General features: G+C 37.9%; 5 protein-coding genes and 1 pseudogene across 7 annotated transcripts; 2 read left to right on the forward strand and 4 right to left on the reverse strand.

Annotated features, from left to right (window-relative positions):
- Nucleotides 1–1,357: 1,357 nt before the first annotated feature.
- LOC120266488 lies at nt 1,358–3,500 on the forward strand (annotated as a pseudogene).
- Nucleotides 3,501–3,730: 230 nt separating this feature from the next.
- LOC120267574 lies at nt 3,731–4,850 on the reverse strand. The gene has a single exon (XM_039275253.1). The coding sequence runs from the start codon at nt 4,822–4,824 to the stop codon at nt 3,829–3,831; it is 996 nt and encodes a 331-aa protein (XP_039131187.1). The 5' UTR covers nt 4,825–4,850; the 3' UTR covers nt 3,731–3,828.
- A 274-nt stretch (nt 4,851–5,124) lies between these two features.
- Nucleotides 5,125–6,290, forward strand: LOC120267573 (fasciclin-like arabinogalactan protein 21). Its single transcript, XM_039275252.1, has one exon. The coding sequence runs from the start codon at nt 5,149–5,151 to the stop codon at nt 6,205–6,207; it is 1,059 nt and encodes a 352-aa protein (XP_039131186.1). The 5' UTR covers nt 5,125–5,148; the 3' UTR covers nt 6,208–6,290.
- Nucleotides 6,291–6,345: 55 nt separating this feature from the next.
- Nucleotides 6,346–7,876, reverse strand: LOC120267575. The gene is made up of 2 exons (XM_039275254.1): nt 7,385–7,876; nt 6,346–6,484 (listed from the first exon to the last, which is right to left on the reverse strand). The coding sequence occupies exons 1-2, from the start codon at nt 7,851–7,853 to the stop codon at nt 6,447–6,449; spliced, it is 507 nt and encodes a 168-aa protein (XP_039131188.1). The 5' UTR covers nt 7,854–7,876; the 3' UTR covers nt 6,346–6,446.
- Nucleotides 7,877–8,516: 640 nt separating this feature from the next.
- On the reverse strand, nt 8,517–11,093 carry LOC120266474 (DAG protein, chloroplastic). Of its 3 annotated transcripts, none has more exons than XM_039274107.1 (5): nt 10,703–11,093; nt 9,257–9,354; nt 9,096–9,161; nt 8,846–9,015; nt 8,517–8,747 (listed from the first exon to the last, which is right to left on the reverse strand). In XM_039274107.1, exons 1-4 carry the CDS (start codon nt 11,071–11,073, stop codon nt 8,849–8,851), a joined length of 702 nt encoding a protein of 233 aa, XP_039130041.1. In that variant the 5' UTR covers nt 11,074–11,093; the 3' UTR covers nt 8,517–8,747; nt 8,846–8,848. The 3 variants fall into 3 exon arrangements, with proteins under 3 accessions (XP_039130041.1, XP_039130039.1, XP_039130040.1); XM_039274105.1 differs by having other exon boundaries at nt 9,257–9,387; XM_039274106.1 differs by having other exon boundaries at nt 8,517–8,774; nt 9,257–9,387.
- A 3,191-nt stretch (nt 11,094–14,284) lies between these two features.
- Nucleotides 14,285–16,693, reverse strand: LOC120267889 (indole-3-acetic acid-amido synthetase GH3.6-like). Its single transcript, XM_039275568.1, has 3 exons — nt 16,220–16,693; nt 15,188–16,092; nt 14,285–15,069 (listed from the first exon to the last, which is right to left on the reverse strand). The coding sequence occupies exons 1-3, from the start codon at nt 16,681–16,683 to the stop codon at nt 14,486–14,488; spliced, it is 1,953 nt and encodes a 650-aa protein (XP_039131502.1). The 5' UTR covers nt 16,684–16,693; the 3' UTR covers nt 14,285–14,485.
- Between the last annotated feature and the right edge of the window lie 8,611 nt (nt 16,694–25,304).

Below are 25,304 nucleotides of genomic sequence, written 5' to 3' on the forward strand. Positions count from 1 at the left end.
TGGGATCCAAAGGCTAAATAAATCGTCTGCTGCACGGTGCATGACTCAAAGTAAGAATTCTACAAGTATCAGGATTATTGATTAAAATATGACTGATATGAAGACCAAATCCATAGCAGCTTGAAGAGCAAGGTTGACCGCTAGAATCTCAGCTTCAGCATCATTCATTGCATGTATAGGATAGGACCTGCCATGGAAATTGAATAATTAGAGTTAGAGCAAAAGAAACCTGCTCCACCTACCTCAAATGCGGCATTCCAGAAGCAAGAGATGAAGAGGAATGGGTGGATAAAATTTTATCCATTCATAGACTAATACCAAATAACAAAAAAAAGGAGATATGGAAGAGGAGATTTTGTAACGATTATTAAATGCATAGTTGATTTCTAGTACACCTCTGCTAGTACTAATGGGGATTCTTTTCAAACTCAAGATCATATTAACGATTCTTGCATTTCAATTTAATAGAGTGATCATATATAAATGATTTTTTGAGTGACCATTTCTTCAAGTGTTTATTTTTTTTTGAATAAGGTGGATAAACCACTAATTTATTAAAAAAAGAATACTGAAGATCTGATCAGATAGTAGCAGTGAGAAAAAAACTAGAAAGATATAAATCGTAAAGCCCTCACTGGGAGATGAGGAGAGCAGAGCGAGAGGAAACATGAAAAACACATGATAAAGGGAAAAATCTGGAGTGCAGGGCTCAATCATCTCGAAGACATAGGCCGTCAGTAAAAGCGGATGTAACAGATTACTCACGATTTGATGGGCGCAAATTTCACTGGAAGTCGGTGGATCTGGAGCTCAGGAAGCTTAAGGAGCGCTTGTTTATATATCTATACTACATTTGTACTGCATGTCATTGTTCCATATATATAATTTTTATTTTTTTTCTAATCATATTAAATAGCTTCTCAATTTTTTAATATATCAGCTGTCCTTTTTCAACATGTATTTGGGTACATTTTGGAGTATATTTTAAGGTCTGGTTTGTCTTGGGTGCTCAGGAAGAGCATGTGCCCTAAGCCATTGGAAAACCTCATAATTCGTGCTTTTTAAGATCATTAATTGTGCGGTTTTAGATTTATAAAATTGATCAATTGCTTTTCTCCTCAATGCATCAGCTCTGTAATCAATCAAGTACTCTATCAAAGAGGCCAACCCCAAGATTAAGACGAGTCTCACCTTTGCTGGTTTCCTGCTTTTAATGAAATATGGTTTAATTAATTTTTTTTAATATATATACGTACACACAAAAGAAATTAGTTATATGTTATATGCGAAAATAAAAATAAAAATAATATTACATCAGATAAATGGGGATGTTCTTCAAAGAAATAAAAGATTTGGGGAAATTAAATTAAATTACAATCAAATTGAGTAGTAGATCAAACCAAGCCCATTTGCACGTTTGCATCAAGCTCAGGTCCCTCACAACGATGGCCGCGGCGCACGGCGGAGGTGAGGGTTCCGGCGCCGCCTTATGCCGGCGATGGGAAGATCTCTCTCATGACCTCCTCGTATCGATCTTCTCAAGGATTGGCGTGGAGGATCTGATCGACGGTGCGCCCTATGTCTGCAAGGCATGGCGCGACGCTTCAAAGGACCGGTCGTGCTGGCATTCTTTCGATTTCCAGGACTGGATGACCATATCTCGTCGCCTCAAATGTCGCCGCGATCCTAAGGTCGATTTCGCCGATCTCATCCGCTTCTGTGTCTCTCGCGCCAACCAAGATTCCATCAATTCCATTCACTTTCCCCCTTTCGCTGGAGAAGAAGATCTCCTTTTCGTCGCACATAGGTGACCCAATTGAGAATTTATGGTTTCGTTGTTGATCTTTCGAGTATATTTAGGTTTCGCTTTGATATAATTGATATTTGGGTTCGTAATCTTTTAAAACCATCGATTTGTTTGTTGATGCTGCTTATTGTTCTGATCGAACTTCAAATTTGATTTTTTTTTTAATTTCTGAGAAGCTTTTTCTTTTGCTTGTCAGCTATTTTGGTTCTCTTGGTTAGAAATTGGTATCGGTTCTGCTTACTTCTGGTTATTAATGTGAAATTTAGCAATTTCATGTATTATTCATTGTTTCTTTGTGCATTGTTCATTCGTTTGTCTGTCATTCCAGTATGATTTGAGGTAGATAAGGTTGAAAGAAAAAAAAAAAGAAATCTTTTTCATAATTTTGTTGTATAAACTGATTTTAACTTGTGTTTTTATGGAATTTCAGGTGCCCAGGGTTACTTTATTTCAGCCTTGAGTACCCCAGATTTAGATGAAGATAAGTTCTGTGAGGCCATTAGCAAAACAGAGCGTCTCAAGGGCATGGCAGTGCATGAGAATCTCATTACTGAAGAAGTGCTTGGTCATGTTAACCGATGCTGCAGTGGTTTCTCTGAGCTAAAAATTTTTGCTGATGCAGTTGATGAAATAATGGCATGTATTATCTGTGAATGCCTTCCACGCCTCCGGAAGCTTGAAGCAATGGATTGCGCAATCCCACGGAGAGCAGTTCTCCAATTTTTGGATGAGTTGAAGGATCTTGAGTATCTTGACATATCTGGGTATGAGAGTCCTGGAATCACTGGCACTGTTCTTGAGAAGGCTTCCCGTCTGAAGGTATTCCACTGGAACTCAAGATTTGAGGGGGCACCTTTTGATTACTGTTCAGATTGCGGTGAGGATTGGATCATCCGGTGTGATTGTCCTTGTGCGGGAGACTGGCAATACATAGAGTGGCTGGCAGTAGTTGATCATATGCTCTTATAATAGGTGAGCTTTCAGCTTGATTTTGTGATTGTTTGATGTTTGAATGATTAATGATCATTAAAATTCATGCTCTTATGGAGAAAGCAAGCAAATCTAAATCTATATTGCTGAAACCTTTCTGAACAATTTGTATTTTTGTCTGCATCATCACTTATGAAAACAATGTGTTTTGAACATCCCGTTAGTTCCGCATATCTTTTGTGTTTATGTAAGAATATTGCAAATGTTAATGCCTCCATTGATGACTTATCTCTTATTCCAGTATTACTGTTTTTGCTATTTAACTATGAAAAACAATGATACCACTGCGGTTGCCATGGACATGGTACTGCAACTTTTATGCAGTTGTAATATGACTTTACATGTTCTGTATTGATTGTGAAGCAGCTTTTTCTTTGCATGTTGGTATGTTACAATTTGTATAACTCATTACCCATAATTCCTATATCTCTACACTCATCATCAGAAGCTAATATGGGATTGTCCTTATTTTGTTTATTCTTTCTTCAGACTTGGAGGCCATAGGTTGATGTTGTGTGGAATATGATCAACACCTCATGATATAGAATGGCAGCTAATCAAGATGGATTTGCTTGACTTAATTTATAATTTTTTGGCCCCTGTTGTTTGTAGTTTATAATATGAAAATAGTCAGCAAAAACCTTTGTCAGTTGTTTGTAAATTTCTCCTTTTTCAAATGAGTTGAGACAAAGTTTGTTTACTATTTTAGTGAAATAATTGTGTACCATTAATCAATTCATCTGCATAATAATAATAATAATAATCATAAGAAAACTAAAAAACTTAGTTTTATGAGTCTTTTTCTCAAGTGTTATAGAGGCAGAATGTAGCTGCGGAAAGAGAGTTCTGAAATTTTCTGAAAGTAAATTGTTCTAAAATTGATGAGTTGATGATCAGATTCTAGATAATATTTTAATGATCTGTAAAATCATAAGAGTTGTAAAGGCTCTCCAATGCCATGCCCAAGCAACTGCATGAACCATGGTGCAGTTTGATTCATCTAATTGCAAAAAAATTAGTATTAATGTCGTCTATGCATCACTTGAATCTTTACACTTGTTGATGAAGATGCTCTCACAACCACGTACATGCACGTAATTCCACCCATCAATATAGATCCTGCCACCATCTCCGGTGACGTTGACATTCTCTGCAGCCTCTACGAAGATGCTCAAGCCACTGACTCCATGCACTGTAATTGTATCTCCAGATTCAATAATCACACCAAAGGAAGAGCTACCTTCTTGTTCATGGCCACGGAATGCAAACAAATCACAGTTGCTACACATTATCACAATGCGATCAGAGTCCAAGTATTTACATCTCCGGTCACAACGAGGACATAAAGCTGAACCCCCAGAACTAGCGTTGGAGCTTGGTTTATTATTATAATAAGAAGAAGAAGATGCAGAATTGGCAGAAGAGTTGTCTGAACGTCCAGAACTAGCTTTGGAGTAGTTTGGTTTATTAAATGAAGAAGAAGATGCAGAACTGGCAGAAGATTTGCCTGCAGGACCTTCATCACTTCCATTCCTCATCGAACTTGTTGATAAAGTCTCCCAAGCCCTGACAACCAGCTTAAAGGCACCATCAGCAGCAACAGAGGGATTCTTATCAGGGTGTGTGAGGAACCGTAGCTTCTTATATTGATTCTGAATGGTTTCAAAGTCTGCACATGGTTCAACGCCGAGAACAGCATGCCAGTCAATACGTCCATTCTTCTTGGAAGCTGCTGCAATGTGAACATCATAAGCTGCCAGTATTTGACGGAGACATGGAAGAGAGGCATCCATACTTTGAGCCTTGAGAGCCATTCTCTTAGCACCTTCATAGTCTTTGGCCTTAAACTTCTCCTCTGCCTTGGCCTTTGCCTTTGCCTTTGCCTTCTCAGCCTCTTCTTTGTTCCAAGACATGACAGTAGTACTTACTGCCTGGTGATTGTATCCACTTTTGAAGCCACAACACCCTGAGAATTTAATATTTATACAAGTCATACTCTCAGAAGTCAGAAGTTCAATGGTCGTCATTTGCTTTGCTTGCTTTGAGTTCCACAACCCATAGCTCTATCATTATTTTAGGCACCCTTTCACTTCTCGAGGTTCAAATATGTGAGCGTTTACGTTGCTCCCTGTCACGTCTTTAATTAACATGAGAACTCCAATCTAGACAGACACATCGCACGACGTGGCGCTCTATGAAATGCTCCCGCGCTAAGAAGCTTGAGTTCCCACGGAACATTGTACGCGCAGAGATAATATTATTTCAAGAAGACGAAAACACCCTCCAAGTTTTTTTCACATTTGATAATCAGAAGCAAACTCCGCCAAGAAGTCACAGTCCAAGAAAGGGCAATGTCGTCATCGTGCTCCCACTGGTGGCACGCCCCCGTCTACATCGCCGCCACCATCGCGCTCGTCGTCGCCGCCATATCCGCCTCCGGCTCCACCCGATTCTCGCCACCCCCAACCGCCGATGACGCTCTCCGCCGCGCCGGATTCCATCTCACCGCCGCCGTTCTACATCTCTCCCCTTCTTCTCCCCTCCCGTCCTCACGCCCCGCCACGCTCTTCGCCCCTCCGGATCCCGCCTTTACCAACCTCTCCCTCACTTCCGCCGCCGCCCTTCTCCAACGCCACTCCCTTCCTATCCTCCTAACCCTGGCCGACCTCCGGCGACTCCCTCAAGGCTCCTGCCTCTCCAGAGAACTCACCATCTCCCCGCTCTTCAGCTCCAATAACTCGATCGCCATCAACGGTATTGCGATCTCTCACCCAGATCTCTACTTGTCCGAATCCCACGCCATCCACGGCATCACCGGCGGGTTCCCCGACGTCGCCTGCGGCGGCCCTGCAACACCGATCCCGTGGTCGCGGGTGACACGAGCCCTGGGATCGCGCGGCTACGTGGCGTTCACGGTGGGTTTGCTCACGGTTCTCGGCGCCATCGAGCCCACGGCGAGGACGCTGGACCAGGTTACCATTTTTGCACCGCAGGACATCGGTTTCCACCAAGTAACCGGTTCCCGCGCGACGCTGGAGGGAACCATTAGGCGACACGTGGTGATTGGGAGGTACGATTACCGTGATCTCATGTCGCTTAAGGTCGGCGAGGAGATCAGGACGATGGCGAAGGACGATAGGCTTACAATCACCGCGAGTGGTGATACAGGGTTGGTGATGATCAATGGGGTTCAGATCACGGAGCCGGAGGTGTATACAACACGGGGAGCAGTGGTGCACGGTATCCCCCGTTACTTTCGGGTTGGGAACCACACGTCATCTGATCTGTTGCTGACCGTCCGATCAATACACTTGTTGATTGTGAACGTGAATCTCAAGGCAGCTGGGTGTGATGTTTTCATTTATCATCTTCTGTGTTTTGTTGCCGCTGGCAAAGTTTGTAGTAAATAGTAGCAAACAGTGTGACAAAATCAAATCACATCCTCAGTAATTAGTATAAGTTTTGGTAGAAGACTATTTTCACCAAACCTTTATATATTACTCCCTTATACTATATAATAAAGAACAGATAGAGTTAGGAAGGATGGATGAGTTGAAATGTTTGGTTGATTGATATATAATAATGCATCTAAGAAGGCCAATTACAATGATGAAGAGCTATTACATTTGGGTTGTAAACTTTTGCACACCTAGTACTGAGATGCTTTCTCTTTGCTGCTCAGAACGCCTGCAAAATAAAGAGATGTCTGAGTTAGTCAACATGGGAAGAAGAGGAGGAGAAAACATAAAAAGATTCCAAAGTGACTGAAGAAAGGGTCTGACACACTTGCAGTGTCAAAAAGACACTACACACTACACACTATACACACTACCAGAGGAAGAGTGAAAAGAAAGAAATCCTGGGAACCACAAATAATGTTTACAGAATCTGATTTTATGATTCCCAAGTATATGAAAAAAATATTTTCATTCAAAAGAAGAGGGGAAGGTACACTATGAAACGGTAAAGTGTCTGAAATTTTTAATTGCTTGACGACAAGGATTAAAGGAAGGACTGGAGCATCAAAATTCTTTAGTGGATACCACTGTCAATTTTTTAATGGAATCACTGTGAAGATGAAGTTCATGACCAGCATAACAGAACACAAACAATTACCTGAGAACCAAATCAAAACTAGCAAAAGCAGAAGCTTTTTCTTCTTCATTGCCGGTGAAAAAGCAGACATAAGTAAACACTTCCAACCAATAAATACAACAGTTAAAGTTATACACAAAAATCCCATCAGATTCCCATCAAGTGAATTCAATTGCCCTGTTCCACAATCATAAAATCAGGGAATATCAAAGAAAAACAACGGTTTATTTTTCTTCAAAAGAACAATCCAGCCACACAGATCCACAGACATCAAATTCAATAGACACAAAAAATCATTAAAAAAAAATCACAATTTTGAACTCAACCACACATCAATTCTCAAATCATACATCATGAACACGCAGCAAAAGAAGACCTTTTTTTCTTTTTCCAAATCAAAAATCAAAAATCAAATCTCCTACGGCCATCAATGAAAATCAAACTTTCAGCGAAACCAACAATCAAAATCGCAACTTTAGACGGCAAACCAACCTTGACCGCCCCCTAAAATCAAAGTCCCGTCCGGCCGGCAATCCGGAGGCTCCTCAAACAACGACATCGACAGCTGCTTGTGAGCCATACCGATATCAAAGAGAATAACCCCAGATCCCGGATCCGAAACCCTAATCTCCTTCACCGGCAACCATAGGAAGAGCTCCTCCTGAGAGAGCCCAACGACGCCTCTCAGCTCACCAAAGCTGAGGTTCCCCCGAACGACGCGATCAAAGTAAACAAGGCCGTCGTACTTAGCATAGCAAGGGCTGTCGAGCGTGGCTTCCAATAAACCAGTGGCCGGATCCATGACGAAGGAATCTACCGACTTAGGGAGGAGGCCGCCGGGTAGGCCATGGCTACGGAGGAGATCGTGGATGGAGCCGGAGGAGGAGGAGGCCGACGAGGCGCATGAGATCTTTGCGAGGACGGTGAGGATTAAGAGGATCGTCAGGCGACTCAGAACCATGTTTTTGGAGGTTACCGAGCAAGAAAGGAGAAAAAAAGGTTGGGGTTTTAGCCTGTGGGCTTTTGTCATCGTAAAAAGACCGAATTGCCCTTTTCTATATATTAGTTAATTAATTATGATGATTAATTAACTTTCCTATAATTTTATTTTTCTTTTAAATGATTCATTCTAGCGCAATTAATTAAAATATATATATACTTCTGGAAAAGAAGATTAAATTATTATTATTATTTTTATTTAATCAATAACAAACAAAAAGACTTGCTGTTGATATGACAAAATGAGATGTCTCTTAAGAATTTACGGGTTGATTTAATCATGTTGTCTTGACCCATTATCAATGGTCATTTAATATATATATTTTGTTTTTTTTCAAAAAAAATAAAAAAACTGCTGATTTCGTAACAATGACAAGGGAATAATATAATACAAGCATATAAAAGAGATGATGCTAATCTGGACAAAAGAAATGTTAAAATTCACATCCAAATAGGGAATAAGAAGGCAAGTTGATGAGACTGCTCAATTAATCATGTGATAAGAGAATAAACTATTTAATTAAAAAAAAGTACCTAAGAGGCCAAAAATTAGTAGAACATCCTAACCTCAAGCTTTGGGTGCTCTTTTGGTTTAAAGGTGGAAGATTCTCCAACTCTTCCTCTGTTAAACACCAATCATTGAATCCTTTAATCCTTTAATGAAACAATAGAGACACCGTTTTCATTACATAGAATAGCATCAAAGGAACAATGGTCCTCACTACTCATAAATATCGCATCCAAAATTAGATCAGATATAAACATCCATTTAAGACTGCCACTCAGACCACATTAACTAATCCCAACTTAGACTTGGACATAAAGTTTGATCCCTTCCTGGATGGCATCAAGTGGCCTGAAACAAACACAGTAAACATTCGACCTGAAATGAGAAACAATGTCAAATGTTTAAAGAACGTACTTAGGTTTTTTTATTTTTATTTATTGTTTTACCAATTAGGATGCTGGCTTGGGTTGAGTTTCTTGTCTTGGTCTTCTCCGCTCCTGCGGAGGGCCGTCTCGGCGTCTTTCATACCTTCTGCTCTCATATTTCGAAGTACGTTGTTTAGGTTGATAGGTAGGGTATTTGCAAGGTATTATTTCCCCATTGATATATTTATCACCTGAACATATAATACCTCACATCAATAATTATGATAAAAATTCAGCATGAATGTGAAGGTTTATGATTTAGAAGCTTGACCTCCATAATCCTTGTTCTTTACATCAATATAGGAATCGGGCAGTACCCAGAGAACACCTGGTAAACCTACAGAAAAGAAATTTGCAAAATCAATCACAAAAATAAGTAAAACATATAGCTCGAAAGATTAAGAAACTTGATTGTCAAAAGTTTGAGCTTACCCTTGAATTTCTCTGATGTCTCTTCAGATACAGTGCATTGGAAGCCAGTATAGGTGGTGGTACTGAAGGCATACATGTTCTTCTTGGCTTCTTCCATGCTGCAGGGGATACACAAGAAATAAGAACTGAATCTGCAATGTGATAAAAACTGATTAACTAGAACAGCATGAAGGATATTGCCACACTCTATCAACTGATCATTATTCCTGTATTTCTTTTACATAATTGATGCTTCAATTAACTACTAAAATTTTTAATCAGATAAGGGATCACAGAACATATGATAGAAATCGAGTTGATTGCATTGCTGGCTGAATCAAATGGAGGGGTTAGTATTGGTGGTATCTTAACATGTTATAGTTAATATCTTATGATGTCTTATTATCCAAAAATCAGATTCCAAATGGAACTGTCTAGCTAATAAACCAAAGAAAACGATGTTATAGGGCTATGAAAAAAGTGATCAAAACTCATTTCACATGCATCTTTTACCATGTTCTATGGATCACAGGAACCATAGAAAGATATAAATTTGACTAAAAACCAAGAAAGAATAAAGAAAAAATTTACATGTATGCACTTCAACACCATCCACTTCCTTATTTATCTTGCAAAAGTTATTGCTGAATGCGATCCTAAAATTACCCCAACATGTACCAATAATCATCACCACATTCAAATATAGTTCATAATGTCCACAACCATGGTTATGAAAGAACAAAAGCTGCTGCTTCAGAGTAATAAATGGAATCATGAGGAAGACTGGAGTTACACAAGCAGTAAAAGCATACCAAAACTAATAGAGATAGTACATGCATCATTCTCTCATTCATCAGAATCAATCAGCGGTGCCGATCAGTGACAAAGAAGATGTCATTCTATATGCAAATTTTAATGTACTAACACTAGGACTAAATTATTAAAAGAACTAAAGAATGTACAAACACACAAGAACACATATATGGTTTTTATCCATGTGGACGGTATGTAAGTATTTCAAATGTATTAAAAAAGATTTGCAAAAGAATCCATCAAAATGTGTGCCATATGTAGACAATAAATCAACATTTACAGAAACTTGGTCCATTTCAATTTCTACAATTGCCATCATTAATCTAAATCCATTTCCTTGCGATAAGGAGCATGCCAGCAAACAATTCATCAAATACAATGAACAATTAATCCTCAATTGAGAATCTCAAACAGATAAACATACAAGCCATCTAACATGAATGCCATAGGGCGTTATTCCACTAGCAATTTCTCAGGGAAAAAAAAAAGGTAGATTAAATGCATTTCTTATCTTAAGCACTCAGGCAAAGTAGAAATCAGACACTCAAAACACAGATATGATTAATTTCTCGACGAAAACATCACTAAACCTATGCTTTCCCATAAATTGAAGAAAAAGAGCAAAAATTAAATTTTGATTGTCTAAATGTTTACCTCCCAAGCACTGTGGCGAGGGTATTGAGATAGGTCTCAATCATCTGCTCTCGAGTCGGAGCCGGATCCTTGGGGAACTCCATCACAATAAGCCAGTGGTTATAATCACATCCAGGAAGCAAGATCGTCTCCCTCGGTTCGCTACTGCTGCTCCTCCTCGATGAGTACTCTCCATCAGTCGCCATAGCTCTAACCCCAGAAACCCTGTTCCTCCGCCGAACAACCATAGCACGGTGAGACGAGAGCTGAGCTGTGAGATTCGGAAGCATTGGAGGAGCAACGGAAGCCCGAGGAATCATCGAGGATGGAAATGAAGACCTAGAAATCCGGCAGACGACGGAAGAGGAGGGGGCTTGGCTTATCGACGCCATTAGAAGAACTCGAGAAGAAGGACCCAGATAACGTTTGGAAGAAGCCTCGATATTTATATTTGGGAATGAGATATTTTTCACTGGGTTTGATCAATGTAATCCTGGCCGTTCATTTCACTTCCACAAAATAAACCTATTATTTTTCCATTTAAAAACCATTTAATAAGTAATTTACACTAGATTGTAATTAAAAAACTGAACTAGAAGAGCACCGATTGAGAGGAGTCTTGACTGTGTAAGGCCTCTATTACCGCCTTTGCATGAACGCCTAACGCTTCAAGCGAGGATGTAAATCCAGTTATCCAATTACCTAATCGTATTTATTTTTTTATTTTTATTATTTAATGTACTTCTTTTTCATCTTTAATGGATGTAGTCTTTTTTTTTTTAATTTAAGTTGTGATTTATTCATTTTCACTGGGAAAAAAATATAATTAAAAAAATTATAATTGTCAAAAATGAAGAATTGAGGGCAATTTTAATTATTTTTTTTATTTTACTACAACAACATAACACTGTAGCTAATAAATAACTAAATAAGAATTTATATATATATATATATGTTTATTATAAGATGGACAAACCACTTATCTCAACCAATATTGTAAGAATTTGTTGATTCTTTAACCTCTCACTTTACAAGAGAAAAAATTAATATTTTTCTCATGTGGATGTGATGGATTTTTTTTTTTGAAAAAATAGATAAATTATTTCAATTAAAATAAAAGAGAAAGCAAACCGAAAAAGAACAACAGTCCGCTAAATGTGGTACAACGGCCAATGGTCAAAAGACGATGTGGTGAATTGTAATTAGAAAGTTCCTAACTTATTAATTATCAAAATAAAAATTATTAATATAGAGGTCTGACAAGAAGCCCATATATATACTATTAATACAGAGGCCAAATTCGATTATGGCACAAGGCCTTTTTGTATAGGCAACTTTCAATAAGATTGGGCTCAGCCCATTTGTATCATTACCTAGCTTTGATCAAGATTTAAATATTTAATCAAAACAATCTCTATACTCCAAAAATTATAAAATTTCTTTTGCCAATTTGATTTTTCGTTTGTTTTCTGTTTTCTAGAAACCTAATGTTTTTTATTTGCCTTAGAAGTTTAGAGAATGTATTGCTTTGGTTTTGTCTTTTGTTTAATTACATGGAGACAAGTGTGGCCATTAAGCCTTTTATCAGTACTCTCATAAAGAGTGGTGCATGCATGTATCACTCTAATGCCTCTCCATGCATTCATATCTGTCTTGTGATGTAACCATTAATTGGTTGATCATTAGTTATTTGGAGTCACAAACAAATCTAATAAGCTTCTCATAAACTATTAATAGGTTATAAAAAGGGGCCATAGGCCATATGAGAAAAAGAAATTCTCTCAGAATAATGTACTTTTAGTGACATGATTTAAGCTTCTCTCATAACATAAAATAAGGTCCCTAAATTTGCTAAAGATCAATTTAGATGGGGCACAATGAAAGTTAAACCATTACTTTAGGATTTGCATTTGGTGAAGTGATTGCAAAAGCAAGAAACTTTGAAAATGTGACGCAGCTTAAAGCTCATGATTTAATTAAGATGCTGAATTCTTTCTTATCTAAATCTTTTATTGTTCTTCCAATAACTTACACCTTGCTTTTAAAAGAGAATGTTTTTTAGGTATCAATGTATATGATGATATCATGACTGAAGTGCAATCTAGCATTGAAAATGCATGGGTTGTACCTCAGCATCTAATACCCTCTAATGGATGATATATCTTCATTATTAATCACCAACCAACCATTCAATGTTTGCAAATCTTTTTGAGTTGGGTTCTCCAAGCAGCAAAACAAGTAAAAGAATAAAAGAGAGATTGAGACTTGGATATAGATTGAAATGAAATAGAAGAAAAAAACAAAAGCATGTTGCCTTAATTCGTTTAAGATATATATGTACATATTATATATATAATACAAGTAAGGTGAGACCTTATTCATGCATGCATGCATGCATGCATGCTATGCAAGCAGTTCTCCTACAGTCACACGTAGGAGAAGAAATAAAAATGGTTCACGTGATTGGCACGCTGAAGAGGGAACAAGAGAACAAGCAAAGCCCAAGCCCAACCAACCACTCTTGGGCCCTGTCTTGGCGTCCACCTCCAACCATAAATGGCGCGACACCCAACGTGTATGTTCGGCACGTGTGGGCCAGGGTGAAAACGACACGATGGATATTCTCCTCACTTGGACAGTCAAACACTCCGCACGTGCATGAAGGTCAACTGATTCACGACAAGCCTACGGCCTTCACGTGAAGGTTGCCCAACCCTTTCTTGTTATTTTAATCTTTGCTTTTCCATCTGTTTTTTAATTTTGTTTCATATGTGTTATTTTCAGAATTAGAGATCTAGATTTGTTTCTTCAAACTAGTATTTATTTAAGTTATCTTTTTTTTATGTATTAAAAAAAGAGGGGGAGGGGAATGAATTGATTCTCTGAAAACTTTGTCTGATAACACACACAAACATCTCTTCTGCAACAGCTCCACATCTTATCCAGACATGACAGTGCTCACCAAGAATATGTTTTCCTTACTTTGGAATAGATGCAGGACATTAAAAGGAGAGATGCATGTGATATTGAATTCTGGAGACTCAAATCACCTTCGTCTTCTTAATTTTTTAGATTTAACATATATGTATATCTTTTTCCCAGGATAAATATATATGTTGATCAATGTTTCATAGTTTTAATTAGTAGTTGATTTGCTCATGTTTCTCAAAGACTTCTTTAGCTTGTTCTTGTTTTCTAGTGTAATGATCTGCTTAATCTTGTCTTTGTTTATATATTATATTTATGCTAACATTTTTTTAAACCCCTCTCCAAAGTACAGATCAAGAGTAGAAAAAAAAAAGGTGGCATATACCTGAACTAGCGTTGCAAATAAAAAAATACATCTTTGTTTTGGTTTTATTGTGGTTGATATTGTAGTCATGTGCTACACCTGTTATTGTAATATTAGTTAGGCAACTCTCTTTGCCTATCAAACTTAAGAAATTTTTAAATGGAGCTGAAGTCCACCATGGCTGTTTCTTGGACAACCCATGAGGGTTTGGTGAGCATTACTACTATACCATCCACAATTTCATAAACCACTCAAAACTAGATGAATCGAAGTAGCTAGAAAGAGTACTACTTTAAAACAAGAAAGGAAAATATTTGGAAAATGGCTTACTTCATGAGTAGGATGAAATGTTTTTACACAGTTTTAGATCAAGACCTAATTATCATACCAAAACTAGACCAAGAAAAAACCAATTTAAACGTAGCAACACGTACAATAATAAAAGGAGGAGCTCATTAAGACCAAGAGAGAACCAATTCCAGTTTCTCCACAGTTATTGTCATTGCTACTTTCTAATTGTCCTTCAACCATTGCTTGTGCCCAGGAACCCATTTAGGACACTTTGGGCTGAAGTAGTTTGACAACACCTTTGCGTCCAGAAGTTGAACAACAGGTTCAGACTTCACACAACGAGGAGCCTTGTACTGGTTAATGGATGCCCCTTGACTCAAGGCATAGTCCATCAACTTATCAAAGGTCCCATCTTCAACAATCTTAAGCTCCAATGGTCCTATGGATCCATCTGCCGTCCTTCCCTGACGGTACACACTGTTGAGTGATTCCTCAATAGCAAGGCAGCAATCCTCAAAGACAGAAGGAGGGATTGCTCTGGAACCAAGCCGGAGCTCCCAGTACAAGACATAGTGCCCTGGGATTGTGGTTGTGTTTGCATAACTAGTGTATTCAAACAGAGTTGCTCCAAATGGCTCAAGGTGGTTCACAGCGTTCTTCACTGCCGCATGGAGCTCTACTTCATCGGTCTTATCTGAATCTATGCTCAATGCCACGTTCTTCCGACGAACGAAGTTGAATTGTGGTGCCTTATTCTTGAATCCGGCAACCCTAAGCACGTCACCAACTCGATACCGATATAAACCTATACATATATATATATATATATATGTATCAACACAATGAACCAACATATATTTACATATACCAAACATCAAACTTTTAAGAAGAATGATGTGATTAAAACTATTATATGGAATTACCGGCATAGGTGGTGACAACAAGCTCATATTCCTGGCCAAGCTTCACGTCTACAAGATCCACCAGGTCATGATGGTCTAGAGTCTCATCGTTGGAGTTGTTTCTGTGATTGACGGGAAGGAACTCAAAGTAGCCCATAGTGGGAATGAGAGTGTAGGAGACCTCACTAGGCTTTCTCATTGGGTTAAGATTAAGACCAAAGTAACACTCAGAAGAAGCATACATGGTGCAGGCCAAGGGGAGGCCACCACTGTAAAAGTCTAGGGTTGGTATGTACTGTGACATAGCTCCGGTGACAATCACGTCAACGTACTTAGTATTAGGCCAAAGGCGAAGAATGATTCCCTGCCAAGATTCCTTCCTGCACTCAGTTTCAATGAAACTAGCGAGGCTTGGGTTCGGCTTGAGCACCTTCATCACAGCCTCCCTCACGGCACTGTCAGTGATCTCGGCGTCTAATGTGCCTGTAAGGATGTCATGTGACAGACGTGGCCAGTTCTTTTCAAGGAAATGTATGGCTCTAATGAAACCTGAAGCAAACACAGCACCAACTCGAAGAACAAGAGAGTTCTCAAGCAATCCACAAAGCAGCTGAGCATACATGGATTGATAAGAGTCAGAGCAAAGAATAGCCTCGTTGGGGCTGGTGTAAACGTTGTAAGGATCAAAGGGGCGTTCAATGAAATGCCGGCTCTTGTAGTAGCTAGTGAGCACTGGACGAGCAACCAGTCCTCCAGGAGTCCTCGCCTCTGACTTCACAAACAACAAGTACATTCCTTTGCCTTTGTCCAGCCCCGGCACGTATTGGTTCATCACCGGCATCAAGAGGCTGTAAAGCAGTGACCGCCGATCAAGCTCGTCGTCAATAGTCGGCATCAGCTTCCTTTCTCCACCAGACGTGCCAGAGCTGCATATACATAAATTTCAACATCTTAATATGCATTGATCAACATATATGGTATGGTATATTTAGACCGATCTCTTAATTAGTTATATTATATATTTATACATAATTGTGAAAAAAGAGATCATACCTTGTCAGGAACTCGGAGATGGGAAGGCTGCAGAGGATGGGAGACTTGTCACCGTTGGCGATGCGAAGGATGTCAGGCTGGAGATCTTCGTATTTGACCATGGGCATGAACTTTTTGAAGGAGGCGATGTCATCGCCTGCACCGTTCAAGCCATGCCGGTGCAAGTACTCGGTCTTGGAGTTTTGCTTCAGGATCTCTGAAAGCACACTGTTTTGGACCTCACCGGCATTGGTTGTCACGTCTTCAATGAACTCAAGTGGTTTCTTGTGCTCGTTGGGGATGGTGGTGGTCTTGGGAGCTGCCGGCATGGTGTACAAAAGGAGAACCGAAACAATAGTAGCAGTAACAACAGCAGCAGCTAGCAGTAGTAATGGGTTGTGTGCTAGTTTGTTGTGAATGGTTTGTGAGAAAGCAATGAGGGTGTTTATATAGACAGGAAAAGTGGCCTTTTGTATCCCACTCATGCTCCAAAGTTCAAACCATACAGCGCAAAAATTGAAAATTATTATTATTTTTTTGTAAATTACTATAGACACTGGAAACTTATATGAGTTTAAATTGGTAAGTTTTATTGAATTGTTTTTGGATAAATGGTATGGAACTTTGTTTTGATTTGATTGCAGTACAAAAATAGTAATAAAAAATTATTAAAAAAAAAAAAGGAGCGTGGTGTTTAACGGAAGGAAGCAAAAGGGTGGGTTGGGGATTTTACCGGCATTTCCCTGTGGATCCGCCGTGAGGTCGACCGGGTGCATGGGTGCTTGTACTGTGGGTGTCGGTAAAAGTTCAGGCAACGGGCTCTGTTCCCGGTAAACGTTATACAACTTTAAAATACTTTTTACCGACGATTGGCAGTCTCCAGTGGCCTTTCTGGAGAACGTGTTATCCTTTGGGGGATGAGAAATGGATTTTTAGTGTTTTATGATTGGTAACTCGTGAGAGTTGGAATTAATTAGAAACTCTATAAAGTCAAACAATTTTTGATTTTCTCTCATAAAATAATGAATTCAATAAGATACATATGCATTACAAGGGAAAAACATTCTTAGGATTTGTTCTAGTGGTTTCTTATTTTTTAAATCCACTTTGAGTTTCTTTCTATCTAAGAATAAGCAATATAAAAGAGAAAAGCAAATGTGATTATCTTTTAAAGTATGAAGAACATTATATATTAGCTATATATGCATGCAATATCATGTGACTTGAGCACAAGAAAGCCATGTGGATCGATCTACCTTTGCTTCAAATGAGAAGAGCCAAAAGATGATGAACAACGCCAGGGGACAAGAAAATTTTACAAGTATACACCAATATGGTATGAGAAACACAATGTTAGTGTGAGTTGATGCCTTCCATAAGATGGAGAACAGCACACAATAAGTGTTGTAGCAAAAAAGAGAAAAAGTGATGGCACTGCTCAAAACCTTAAGTCTTTGCATGCATGCATAGATATATGGAAAAAGCTTTAACTAGGAGCAAATATTAGTTGTTGATTCATTAGGTATGGACTCCATGGATATACAACTCCAAAGGACACCACTCGGAAAGCATCCTCACATGGATATTGCAGATCATATATACTGAACTGTCCAATCGGCCAACTAGAAAAATGAGAAATGAGAAATAAGAGTTTGTGTGTAAAAGAGTGTCCTATATATGTTTGTAAAAAGTATAGAGGAGGGGCAAAAAGGTTGACAAGCCTATACAAACTTTGGCCACAAGTGTCCACTTTCCTTTATTTTTTTTGCCAACTTTTCCTCAACTTCTTCTACCCACACTGATTGCACGGCTCCATTGTTTTATAGCCATGCACCCTTATCTATCTTTTTCATTCCTAATACTAGTCCAAACTCACCCACTTCTTGTTATGTTTCATTCTCCTTACTGGTTAGCTAGCTAGCTAGCTACCCATGCTAAACTTATGTCTATAATTGCATGTGTAGGTTTTAAGAAAAAACAAGAAAAAGAGTTCAACAAATAAAATGCCCCGGTGAAGTGGCGTTTGAGTTGTACCTTTTTTTTTTCAATACGTTGATGGTTCATTCAATTTTTTTTTTTTTTAAAAGTAGTGGTAAAGTATAGTGAATAATTTTCAGTGATAGTTTAATATTAACTCATCACAAACTGTGTAAAGAGACGATTATTTAAAATTTTACTCTTGTAATATTACTTATTAGTACTATTTACAGACCACCTAAGCATAGTTCAATAATATTTATCAATTTTGGTGTAGATCCAATCAGAGAAATATTATTTTTTCCATCCAAAATTAATTAAATCATTGTAATTGATGTAGTTTCATACTTAATTATTCACTTGGCATTCTTTCTGGTTTTGCATCGGAGTTTTTAAAATTGTGAGGAGTTTTGAGTTAATATCATATATAAAATAATATAATTAAACAACTCCTATTATGAAAACTATTTTATACCTTAGATTTTAAAAGTCTTATGAAAATTTATTGTATAAATAATTAAGTGTAATTAATGTTTTTTAATTATTAATATTATAAGTAATATAAATAAAAACTTTAATGTTATAAAAAAATAATTTTTTTTTTTTATTTTTTTTTTGAAAAGGTGGATAAACCACTTCTATTAAAAACAAAAGGAAAAGAAACAACGATACAGCCAAGCCCCTAACAGAAAAAAGAGGGGCGCCAAAACAAACCACAAGCAGTGGAACAGAAAAAAAATAAAATTGGTCATTGAAATATTTTCGGACTAGATTATATATCTACTTAATAGTATATGTATAGATTTAAAATCATTTGTTGGTTTTATAAAACAAAAACAATAACCCCTCACTAGACCGCCAATGTTTTGTAACTTTTGTTCCTTCAGATGACGTCATCCTACCGTTGCTCACATGCATGGACCCACGTTTTCAGTCATAAGCGAGTGAGCCCAACAATGCGGGGACGTGGCTCTCTCGTGCTTGGTGCACTCTCTCTCTCTCTCTCACTCACTCACTCTCACTCTCTTTGTTCTTCTCGCCCTCTGTATAGGGTATAGTATACACACACGGCCACAAAATTGTAAAAGTCACATGAAGTGGGCCATGAATGTTAAGCCTTGGGAGGGTGTGTGGGGACTGCATGCACTCACACGAGACATAAAAGTTTGACCATTCACCTTACTTACAAGACAATTTGGAGTGTTGCACAGAGAGAGAGAGAGAGAGAGAGAGAGAGAGAGAGTGAGATGAGAATTAGTGTGTAAGTCTCTCCTCAAATCCCTGATTGTGTCTCTTGTCTCCCATAATTCTGTTCATTACCCAATTTAATAGCATCACTCTCATTGTCAATCTTTTTCTATGCCGTCTCTCTTTCACTGTCTCCCTTTCTTGTTCACATTAATGGTTGCGTGTGCTAGGCTTTACTTTTGTTTGATGCATTATATCTATGGATAAGTCTAAATCTAACTTGATAGGATGAACATGAACTCTTCATGATTTGTGTAATTAATTTATTATTGTATATTATATATTATCAACATTATTTTGTTTATATGACATTAGTAAATTCAAAGATGCATGGCATGATCCATGAGTAGAGTACTAGCGGTATCTAGTTTAATTTATTGATATTTTTGTCAGGGGAGGAATATATGGTCCGACAATTTTGGCTTGCTGTAAAGCTAATAAACTTTTCAGTTCACCTTCATTATAAGCTTTTGCTTTTAAACTTGCAATGTCTTATTAAATTATAATTTGAGGAATCTGATTAATTAGGGCTCACTTATCCTATGTCTCCCAGTATTGGAGACAAGGAAATAATTATCTACTTCTAAAGTTGATATGTTCCGGCACTGTGGGGAAGAATCCTATATGAGGACGATTAAAAATTCAGAGGATCATTAGTTTAACAACTTACCATCAGCTTAAACTAATATATTATGCAAGCAAATCCAACTTTAACAGCTGTTTGCCATCTCAAATCACATGCAACTTACCCCCTGCCCCATAACTTTGAACGCTTCGAGCCCTGGTCATAGCTCTACCTAGGAGGTTTCCGAGGCTTCAAAAGTATAACTATTTGTGCAAATTGCATTATCTTATCGTGAAAACTTTAGTGTTTGAAGGGATTTTTGACTAAACCAAGGTCATAAGAAATTAAAGCTCAGCTAGCTCCCAACCTATATATGCATTAATCATACAGGTAGGAATATTGGTCTAGTAATTTGACTTGTTGATCTTTATCTATAAGCTTGCTACATCTCATGACAAGCTCATGTCAGGACATAATTATTATTACTGTCATTGTTTAGTAAGCTAATTAAGTAGGTCAGATCCTATAAAAGCAAGACACAAGTGCACTATTTTATACAAAAGAATGGATTGAGATCATGGATTGAGGATTCCCCACTGGGAGAAATCTGAAAAATCTTGTTTCTTTTAAATGCAATTGATTGTATATAATGGAGTAAAGAAAGAGATATTGCTGTCTTCTGCGAGGAAAATAATATACTTGAGAGGTGACCTATATATTGTTCCTATGTATGAGCTACAGATCATGAGTGACACAGTTGTTAATTAATCAGGTCAGCATCTGGTGGTTGTCTAGCTAGCTATACTGTGATTTTTCCTTTAAGGCCAGTGGTCCCTGTGTGTCATCCATGTATGGTTGTCAATGTGGCCAGGAAACCACCCTTCGTACTCTCCGGGATCTAAGGAAGGTTGTCATTGATCAATTTTCCACGATAATCACGCTGCATGTGTAGTATATATGAGACTAGATAGTATATATATCTATTCTATGTATATATATATATATATATATATACTAATATACATCTAAGAAGTCATAGTATATTTATACTTGCTATTACTAGCTACCTTGTCTAATTTATTTATATGAAGAAATAATTAGTTCTCAGAGTAGTTACGTGTTAAACAAAAGCAAATCCATGGCATGAGTTCAAATGATTAAAAGTACATTTATAAGAACTCTGAAGTACTGAAGTTTGCACGAGTGGAGTCACACAAGTTTACTCACTGTTGTTTTCAAGAGGGTCATGCATGCATGCATGGATGGTTGTCAAGGGTAGCCATCAAAGGCTCCGTAATGTCTACTACCTTTAGTGGTTGTTATCATCATGCCAATAAAATTTTACAGTTGATGAATCACTGGTGACCTTGGATCAAGAGGAGACATATTAGACACTCCTCTGATCCTTTTCTGTTGATTTTAGCTCCCACCAAAGGCATGGTAAGGCCAAACAGTGCTAGCATCAGCGTGGATGTGATTGTTCCAAATTGACACCATCTTGTTCATACTTTTGAATGTCCCCATCTTGAGGTTTCTTGAAAGAAAAGATGTGTGTGAGTGTGTGACTATGGCCTTTCATAGTGCACTTTGTTTATCTTTGTAACTTTGATGAATATTAATTGATCACCATGGTCTGTGAAGGGCTCCATCACCTCTCTCTTTTGGCCTTTCCCTAGTGATATTTGGGGCTGGTGGGGTGTCTTTATCGTCTGGCTCAGTAGACACTAATGCCGGGTGCATGCATATATGCATGGCTTAGGATGAGGACCACCAGTACGGCGACACTTCCGTCGACTGGTCATTGTTGAAGGAATATCTTTGAATCATTCATATGTCAGTATGATCTTTAATGTCTGCATATATGATGAAACCATTCATATGACTTGAGCATTTCTCTTAGCTATGGGCAGACAAGGGTCGTCATCCTAGATGAGCTAGGGTTACTAGTATTGTGGTTGAGTGAGAGGTGCATATATATGTTATTGTGTGATATATAGCTAGCACATAGCAGTGTGTGATCAAAGTAATGGAGGATTCTTAATTAAGATGGACAATAGTACTGGTTTTCTTTTTTAATGTAAGATATGGTACTGTGATGAGAGTAAGCTCAAAAGAAACTTCTCTTGGTGGAATGTGGACCTCTCAATGAGAATTGCCTGGTGGTGCAAAGAACAAACAAAATGCTGGGAGAAAGCAAGACCATAAACAAACAAAATCATATAAGATTTATGCGATTCTCTTTGTTGTGTGTCAGTGATTGGGTCTATGGTATAGGACAGCTAGACAACAACTCTAGTGAAGCTTTGGACATGAATATGGACAAATGCAGTAGGCCCTTGGGAATATTGGCAGCCATGGCATGTGAGAAATGCATCACTTTGGTGCTCTGAGAATGGAGGTTCGTACAAGATGAAATCTGCATGCTCATCTTCATACATATATATATATATATATATATATTGTTGAAGAAATATAACACAGATCAAAGAAAAAAAAATCACACAAAAACACAAAAGATTTAATGAGGTTTGGCATATTATGCTTACTATATATCTTTGGGGCGGTGGTAGCTTCTCTTATTAGAAAATTTAGGATTACATATTACATGAATATATATATGTATATATATATATATATAAGCTCTATCCAGTATAATTTTATTAAAATATTCATGTACCGGACCACGGGACCATTGCCCCTTAACCCCCAACTTATTTTCTCACGTCTCCCTCCAATGGCCTCCAATGGGCAACATCTACCCATTCACCCTTGTATATGAGCCATATACAATATATATATATATATATAATATAACTTCACCACATTTCTTCTACTACCATACGTATATGCATGCATAGCACTACTCTCATCTATTAATTAATTTTTTTTAGGGAAAGAGCTTTTAGAGCTAATTTTATTGAAAATAAAAAAAGGTACAAAAAGAGTTTAGAGTATAGACCAAAGCAAAACAACAAAAATAAACAAAAAGATAAATGAATAGTTAGAAAAAGAAAGAAAAAATAAAAAAAAACCAAAAGCGAAAGCAAAGCAACGGTTAAAAGCTCAAGCCAAGCTTGAGGAATTGCTTCATGAGCTAGCTAGGAAGGTCCCTTCCTTGATGAAATAAGGTGAACGAATGCGAATTGACACCATACAGAGCAAGGCTGTTCGCGGCAACCATCCAATCTTTGGGAATGACATGAATTTGAGGATGGCCCAAACTTGAGAGAAAATCGGAAATGTTGTTTATCAGAGGAGTCAAACGCCAAGCATGATGAGAGATATCTCATCTATTATTTAATTGTTGATCTCTTCTAGTTAGCTAGTCTTAATTGTCTTAGTGACTAAATCCTTTATGTTTCTAATTAAAGAGTATAAGATGCAAAAATTAATTATCTAATTAACATAAATGTCATCCTTAGCTACTAGCAATAATATATATTAATCTTCAAAGGAGGATTCTTTTCAGTCTATTAGTGCAATATTACGGGAGAACATGTAGCCTAGAAACTAAGAAGATGACAGTCTACGTAAAATATTCGTCTTTCATCCATTTTGGGTTGGTGGTTGGCAATAAGGCCAATGGAAATTTAACAAAGAGTCATAACCTATGGCTAATGTAGGCATTAGGTTCTGTAACATATGCAAAATGGTGGGGCAACAATTTTACTGCACTGGGACTTGATGATGATCATATATATATATATACAATCCAATAAAAATGGCACTAGGGGAGGAACAGAGAGAAAGAATGAGTGGACCATAGATGGTCTCATTGGATGGACCCTATGGCTTTTGTCTGGCTAGTGCTCTTATAGATTGCATTTTAAGGATATATTTTTCACTGTAGATGGTCGGAGGAAGCCTGGTGAGTTAAATTAAACGCTGACCAAAATGCATAGAGTTTGTAAGGAGATGAAGCTACTGGGGTAGTAGTGCCATCCAAAAAAGGATGGGTCTCTTGTCTCTCGGTTGTAGAGCCATATAATTGTGCCTTGTGGTGTTAGCCTTCCTTTTGTCTACAACCAAAGACCATCCTCCCTTCTATTGAGGAAAATTAGGGGTGTGGGGTGCGGGGAGTTTGTCCCCAGCACACGACTCATTCAAGAGAGTTGAATATCAAGAAACCCATCAGACGCTGAAAACCACACATTCTTTGCATCCATGCATCTCCATGCATTTATGACACACGTTTATCTCAATCTCTCAGTAAATAACCGCCGGGCATCATGTGCTTACACGCGTGCGTTGCTAATTCATGAGTATATATACACCAATATATATATGGCCCATACAGAAAAATATATGTATTTACATGCATGCATATATGCCAAACAAAACGAGTATGTATATATGTGTATATATATATATATTCCAGATGATGAGTTTGATAGATCTGTATGATAGGCAATCTGACAAGTTGGGGCAACCAGAAACCTTTGATAGGATATAAGGTCCATGTTAACTCTACTTGAAAGCAACCATTAATTAGATTTGTCAAGATCAAGCCCAACTTGGAAGGAGCTTCTGCAAAAATAATTAAGTTTTCAATGAAAGATTTTAATTAAGGGGTGTTGAAAAAAAGTGAGAGATTTTATATATCTTGCTTTGAGTTCTTTTCCTTGGAATTGCATGCAAGCACAGGATGCATCCATAAATGGAATTTAATTAATCAGGACAGACATATAATATGTAGTACCATTTCTATGTGGATAAGGAGAACCGGGCACCTCCCCATTTTTTCTTGTTTAGTTCAACAAAGACATCAATGAGGACTTTGTCCCTTGGTGTTCATAAACTTGAAGGGACAATGGGGGTGGTTGTCCAACTATGAAAGTTAAGGCATGCATGGACGTCTTGTTGCCATGTGTCAATAAATAGTTTGTTAAGGATCAAAACCAAGAGGGAGGAAGGGCGTTGCAGACTGTGAAACATGTCATAAGCTATTAATGAGAAGATAAGAAGTAGTTGTGCAATCAACACACATGAAGAAACCTTTGAACATTATGCTTGAATATACTGGAGTTGGAGATCGACTTGGCTTCTTCCATGCCTTTCTTGGCCCATGAAATGAGTGATGGATGTTGTCTCCTTCATCATAAAAGTCTGATTGAAAAGCTGGTTTTGTTTCCATTAATGAATCTTCCAAAACAGACTTATCACGTGCCGACCTTATTAACTTTGTCAAGTTATAAGCATTGAAAAAGAACTCAAACTGTATCCATGGTGAACCTGCCATTAAAAGAGATTTGGAAAACCATTATTGGAACCACGGACATGATTTGAGGCCTGAAATATATAATACTAGTTGACTAG

This window comes from Dioscorea cayenensis, chromosome 8 (genome assembly GCF_009730915.1).
Source record: "Dioscorea cayenensis subsp. rotundata cultivar TDr96_F1 chromosome 8, TDr96_F1_v2_PseudoChromosome.rev07_lg8_w22 25.fasta, whole genome shotgun sequence".
NCBI classification, from domain to species: Eukaryota; Viridiplantae; Streptophyta; class Magnoliopsida; order Dioscoreales; family Dioscoreaceae; genus Dioscorea; species Dioscorea cayenensis.